We start from the raw sequence: 7038 nt of genomic DNA on the forward strand, positions 1-7038 counted from the left end.
TGTGTGTGTGTGTGTGTGAGTGTGTGTGTGTGTGTGTGCGTGTGAGTGTGTATGTGTGTGTGTGTGTGTGTTTGTGTTTCAAGGCATTAACGAGAGTAATCGCTTAAACAGACTTTTAAAAATAGCCTTCGAAATAACATGAGGTTTACAGTATCCACAGGAAGCGCGAATATAAAGGCAAGTAAATCTTTTCGATATTAATCAGTATCACTTATGAATCTGTCTAGTTGCCAGAAAAATATAGATATGCTACAAGTAGTAATATAGCCACGAAGAAAAACTGTTCTCACAGTTTTATTGTAAAGGCCTTGAACGTACAAAAAGCAACAATCGTGGACCAACGCAGTTTTTCATTATGCAATGCCTGCTGATTATTTTCCTGGGTGGAATATTACTCGTCAACACTCATCCAATAGATGCAAATGGTAACTTTTTTTCTTGGATGAATGTTATAGTATCAGATTTTATCCTTTTAGATTTACCATTTGATGTATATTTTGCAAGTTTTGTATCTGATTCTCTGTAGCAACCAATTGTTAGGAAGTTTTATTATTCAGCCCTTTCAGCTATGGATTTATTATGAATGTCGATGTGAAATTAATGAGAAAGCAGAAAGCGAAAAAAAAGAACTAAGAAATAAAATAATTGCTCCTTTTCATGGAGCAAAAACTTGATCTGCAATCTTTATGATGAAGATATAAAGCAACATAACCTCATTTTACAATATTAGGAACGGGTGTTTCTGTAAGTGCATTCACCCTAATAAGGCCTTCGTTCAGATCCAAATATGGAAGGGAGTATAATATCGAATTCGATATCATCATCATCATCATCATCATCATCAATATATTTTAAGAGAAAAAATGAACTATTAATAATAATATCAATAAATTGTACGGAGTGGGAAATAAAACAAAGCTAGATTTAGTGCTATGAATGAATGCATATCTCAGGGCGAAGTCGTCGGGCTCTGATCATCAACACCGAGGGGCGACCACTCATCACCAATGGCCAGAGCGCCTTTCTGGGAAATCTCCAGGGACATGATCCTGTGGCCGCAGAGCAACAGATGGGATCTCCCAACTTCCAGCAGCCCAACATGCTCACAGGTGCGTCTGTTTATTAGAAAAATAGTACCTGTCTCTTGTTTGGGTGAGGTTTTTTCTGGGAGTTTTAGGGCGCTTACAACACAAACAGGTCTTTTAAGTGCCGAAGATTAGAGGTGTTACTGCTTGAGAGTAACAGTCAAAGGAAAGAAAAAGAAGATAAGAAAGGTAGATGTTTGATGGGAAAGAAGGTCCAAACCACACCAGAGCCCCAACCGGTCATCTTCGTCTGTTCTTTGAGCTTACTCGAGTACATAGAGGCACATCGAAACAATAATTAGATTGAAATTAGTGTTGGAAACAAGAACAAAACACAGTCAGTAACAACAAAGGGAAAATAAAAGATGTACAACAAACTACAAAAAGAATTACTGTCATTTAGTTTTGGCAAAAAAAGAAAGAAAGATAGACCGTAACAACAGGGGTACAGAAAAGATAAAAGACTTATCAGTGACGTCTTCGTTCTATCCGTATACTAGATTCTAGGAGAAAACATATAAACGCTGAACTAAACATAAAGGTACAAAAAGACATAATTTGGGAAGGGTTGAAAGTAAGTATGTACTATTTCTGTTGTGGTTTAGAGGGGGTCAATAACAACAACATTGAAAAGGAGTAGACTCCTAGATACATTGCAATAAAATGAAACTGCCGTTTCTTTTTAACATACTCAGTTTTAAATTGGTCTTTTAAAATCTTTTGTAAAATAGTTTTGCGTGCTTTCATTTATCTTAAAACTTACCAGGGCCTCTAATAAGAGAAAACACACTGCCGAATAACCGTGAATACAACACCGCGTTTCACAAAGCCTACTGATGAAATCGTGAATTCCACACAGGTGTGGAACTCACGACCGCATCAAGCGAGATTCGAATATGGAAGTCGTCAACCCCACACTTTTTCGAAAAAATGACCACTTACAGTAAAAAAAATGTACTACAGTATTATTTCTAAAAGGTAATTGACTAGATATCTAGATTTATCCATTTAGTTTATGTTTTGAACGCCAAATGGCGGAGAAAATCAGTTTTTCCATCTCCTGTAAAACTTGCTTCATGTGGAATTCACTATTTCATCAGGCGACCAACGATTTGGCTTTTTAGGAAGAAAATAGAACATGAAAAGTGCTCTGCTTTTATTGATCGGGAAGATTGATTTGATTTACTTGCTTGTGACTCTACTTCCATACTCTGATTTAAAATATTTAAGTCTCCTTTCAACAATATACTGTTAGTTAAGAGGCGGGACCTTGGCTGGGCCGAGTCAAGTAGGTGGAGACATTGACAGCTCAACAAAAAACCCGGATGCTAAAGAATGCCAGATCGGAGATTCGGCCCACAGGGATCCGACATAATGATAATATCAATTGAGCTAACGCCCCCCCCCCCCCTCCCCCCCGTTTCCCCCTGAAAAGGCAATACTGCCTTTATTTGTTGGAAGTGTCGTGATCAAGTTCTTCTCATGCTCAGTGTGTGACTTTAATTTCACTTACACATACGAATATCATAATTTAGTGATCAAAATCGCACGTGAGAGAGCTTAAGGCAATTAATTTTCATGGTCAGTGTTTCTAAGACATGCACATGGGTAAATGGTTCTAAAATATACGAAAAGCAAATGTTTTAGAAGTATGCACATGGGCAATAAATGTTACTAAAATATATACAACGGTTAATGGCTTTAAAATACGCACTAGGTTAAATGGTTCTAAAATACACAACGACGTACATGTTTCTAACTATACAGAAAAGTAAACAGTTCTAATATTATTATGCACAGGGGTATATTATGTTTCTAAACTATGCACAGGGGTAAATGTTTCTAACTATGTATAGGGCAAAAACGACCTTTAAAATACGCTCATAAGAAAATGCTTCTAACCAAGTGCAGGTGTAACTGTTTCTAAAATAAACACACGGGTGCAATACGTATCTTCCTTCAAAGGCTGATTTCGCTTTCATGACGAAATTCATCCACACAGGGCTAAATGTTCCTAAAATTTGAATAGGTCAACAAGTGCAGATCCAGTCCGCAACGTCAAGGCCAGTGTTTGGTCAAGGGATGTTCGGACAGCAGCAAGTTTTGGAATGTACCCCTACCACTAGACCAGTGCAAGGCTCTCTGTTTCAGGTTAAAGTTGCTCTCTCCCAAATTTTTCTTTAACTTAGTTTCATTTTGATTTGTTCTGTTTTGTTGTTGTTGTTGTTTTTTGTGTTTGCTTTTGTTTGTTTGCTGCTTTGTTTTTGTCTTTATTTAAATTAAAGACGGTGTCGTATTTTTGCCTTCTTCATACTGAAGAGTGGAAGTCAGATTTTCACGAACTAAGAGATTAAATCTAGCTCAGGAAATTTTCGATAATCATGTATAGACATTACAATTTTGTATGTCTGTTTTGACAATGACAATAAGTAAAACATATACTTGAATAGTAATATCGTATCGGTAACTTGTGTAAAGGGCTCTTTTTCTTGCTTAATTATAAAAACTCGATTATGATGTACGGTATCGGATAATTAAAGCATTCGGTGATCTATGTCTATCATCAAACTGTTTTTTATGATGAAATCAACAAAAGGAACTATACAACATGAATGTTCTTCCCTTTTTTTCCACTCCCAGAAACCGTTTTACCCCGTCGATCATATGATTGACGAAGATACATACGAACTCTTCAACCAAATCCATTCAACTACAAGGCCATTTTTCATTGTGAACCATCAACAGCAACAACAGCAAGGATACGGACAGCAGTACAGCAACCAGTTTCAGCAGCAACAGCAAATCGGAAACAGCCAACAGCAGCAACAACAGCAACAGCATTACAATGGACAGGGGCCTTTGAACCCTATGCAACAAATCACTGGCACGTCCCAACCGTTTCAGGTCGGTGCTATCAGAAGTGGACGTTAAGTGGTTGCGGTTGCTCAGGCGTGGTTTGTTACTTCTTTCTTTTTTAAAGCGTCTGTCATCTTTATCCCTCCCCTTCTTTTTATCTGAATTACTATCTAGTAACACCTCTAATCTTTGGCATTTATATGACCCAATTGAGTTGCAAGTGCGTGAAATTCTTACTAAAATTAAAGGGTGATAAGTCCCACACTTTCATTAACATTAACTTGCTTAGGTAAAAGAGACATACGACCAGTGCTTGTCAACCTCCTTATAGCCAGTGCCAACTCTCGCCACATTTAAGAGGTTAATAATTTAGTACCGTCCACCTACATGGTATTTCCGAGAGGCCTTTAAAAATCCCTGACACTACCCGGGTGATCCCCACTAACACCTTAATTACCAAAGCGTGCTGGCAAGCATAATCGCCCAGGTTGGTAAGTACTGCGTTAGACCAATACCAAACTGCTCAAGCAAAACTGTTTGACAGGTTTAAGTCAATTGTAGTTGTTATGACAATTATGTACAAAGATGATACTAAGGTAGATGTAACGACAACAATAACAATTGCGGCAATAGCGTTGTTGTTGCTATTGTTGTTGTTGCTGTTGTTGTTGCCCATATATTTTTTGTTGTTGTTGCTGTTGTTGTTGCTATTCCTGATGTGCTGTTTCTGATTTGTTGTTCCTGATGATGATGAAGGAGAAAGAAGCGAAGGGTGAGGAGGAGGGTGGTGGAGGAGGAGGAGGAGGAGGAGGAGGAGGAGGAGGAGGAGGAGGAGGAGGAGATAATGGATGATCACTAGTTTAAATAAGATTTTGCAGCTTACTTAGGTGGAAATGATTGAATCTCTCAGTGGGACATTTTAAATACTATACCGTTGGTTGAGGACTGTTGATTTTCATATTTTACGTTTTTGTTCTTGTTTCTCTTTTCAGATTTTCCAGCAGCCCGATCACGTCCCCCTCTCAATGCAAATGAGCTCTCAGCAAAACCAGCCTATCTTCGTCAACAATCAGAACCACCACCAGCAGCATCAAACGTCACATGGGGCTAGTCTGCAAAACGGACAATACCTTCCCCTTGGTCAGCAGCAGGTAAATATTGTGAGTTGTTGAGTGGTCATTCGCAGACGTCGAGTTATTTCGTTTTTGTTTCATATGTGTGTGTGTGTGTGTGTGTGTGTATGTGTGTGTGTGTGTGTGTGTGTGTGTGTGTGTGTGTGTGTGGGTGTGTGTGTGTGTATGTGTGTGTGTGTGTGTGTGGGTGTGTGTGTGTGTGTGTGTGTGTGTGTGTGTGTGTGTGTGATTGTGCCTATGTGATTGTGTTTGAGGGGTGGACTTTTTTTTTGGGGGGGGGGGGGTGTTTGTTTTGTTCATTTTTGGGATAATAATGTGTTAGTATGTACTCGACAAGTGATGGAGTGGGAGTTTGGTGGACGCTCTCGTTTTGTGGGCTCCTTCTTTCCTATCAAGCATTTACAGATATCCTCTCTCCTGCTTTTCTTTGTATGTTACTATCTTTTTATACCTATGCTCCTTGGCACTTATATATGTGAGGCAGCGTGGTGGAATCAGGCTCTCGTCAATTTTTGGGCATGTAGAGTTATTGATATCATCTTAAAGCTTGTTGACTTGCCTTTATTTGGATGAAAAAGATATCCATTTATCTTGAATACAAGTCAAGATATTTGTGAATGATGGAGGTGGGGGTCACCTCTTTTCAGAGGTAAAACTAGTGAGAAAACGGCCGCCAAAAATTAGTTATTTCCTTAGATTAAGAGTCCGTGGTAATTGAAAATGTACTTTTTTGTGCCTTTAAATAACGTTTTTCTGAAAAATCCACACAGAAATGAGTTCTTTAGTGGGCATGAAAGGTATTAAGCCAAAAACCAAAAATTTGATACAGATTCACAAACCTGCGGAAAAATGCAAGTTTCTTCACTTTGATTGTTTTGACGAGAGCCTGATTCCACCACGCTGCCTCACATATAGCCTAATTGTGTTGCAAGTGTAGTTAAACTTACTAAAAACTAAAATCTTAAAAACAAGTACTGAAACCGTCCTTTTTATTGCTTCATTAAGAAACGTAAAGTTTTATCTCAGTCCTCGTCACCTTCGTCCGCCTCCTCCTCCTCCTTATCCTCCCCGTTACATTCTTTCCCTTTATCCCCTTCCTTTCTTCTGTATTATGAAACTATTTCGTTTTCATTTTTTAAAAAAATCAACCCCAAGTTTGATGTCTTTCAGAGACAATTTCTGAAAGTTCAGCGTCCTCTTCAGTTTCATTCATTTTATCCCAATCCCGTGTCAAACAAACTAAATTATACAAAATTAAAGCGCTTGGTGTTCTTAATTATCATATTTAATTGAAACCGTTGAGATATAATTTCTTCTAGCAAATTGTCTTTGGAATATTATCTTTTTAAACAGCCCAGCCAGATAAATTCTGGTAGCAGTGGACTCACTAACCAACAACAGCAGCAGCAACAACAACAACTTTACCAGCCAAGAGTGACATCCCAACCTACCAGAAACCCCCACCCTCCTTCTGGCTACCAGCCGATCAACGTCGGCAAGAGGAGCATCAGACGTAAGATTCTACAACGATCCCTTTTTTCAGATATTCAGCAAGGTTTGAATTCCAAACACAAATTTAGAAAAAATAAGGAAATATATTAGTACACATTATTGAAGCCTTCCGCGTAACATAGACTTTGCTCTTTTGAGTAGAATTTTTCTACAAGCAATCCAAACGTTATAAATTGTTGGATATCTCACACTGATCTATACAGTAATGAAATGCACCATAATTTGACGAGAAAAGATATGTTTTAACTGTAGAATGGAGGGTTAATCCTAACGCAGAGACTCAGCAAGCAGTTGCAAAGAATAACGCCTAAGTGTTTTTCGCTTATCCGGGTTTCATTTCTTCCGTTCTTCTTGTACTTCTTTTGGTTTTTCTTTTGAGAGAGAGAGAGAGAGAGAGAGAGAGAGAGAGAGAGAAAGAGAGAGAGAGAGAGAGAGGGAGGGAGAGAGAGGGA

At 38.5% G+C, this 7038-nt stretch overlaps 1 protein-coding gene across 1 annotated transcript; it reads left to right on the forward strand.

The window, feature by feature from the left end:
- Nucleotides 1–49: 49 nt before the first annotated feature.
- Nucleotides 50–6878, forward strand: LOC101852322 (putative mediator of RNA polymerase II transcription subunit 12). The gene is made up of 6 exons (XM_013082637.1): nucleotides 50–425; nucleotides 954–1109; nucleotides 3115–3236; nucleotides 3831–3989; nucleotides 4934–5092; nucleotides 6428–6878. The coding sequence occupies exons 1-6, from the start codon at nucleotides 356–358 to the stop codon at nucleotides 6674–6676; spliced, it is 915 nt and encodes a 304-aa protein (XP_012938091.1). The 5' UTR covers nucleotides 50–355; the 3' UTR covers nucleotides 6677–6878.
- Nucleotides 6879–7038: the final 160 nt, after the last annotated feature.

Source organism: Aplysia californica, unplaced genomic scaffold (genome assembly GCF_000002075.1).
Source record: "Aplysia californica isolate F4 #8 unplaced genomic scaffold, AplCal3.0 scaffold00186, whole genome shotgun sequence".
NCBI classification, from domain to species: Eukaryota; Metazoa; Mollusca; class Gastropoda; order Aplysiida; family Aplysiidae; genus Aplysia; species Aplysia californica.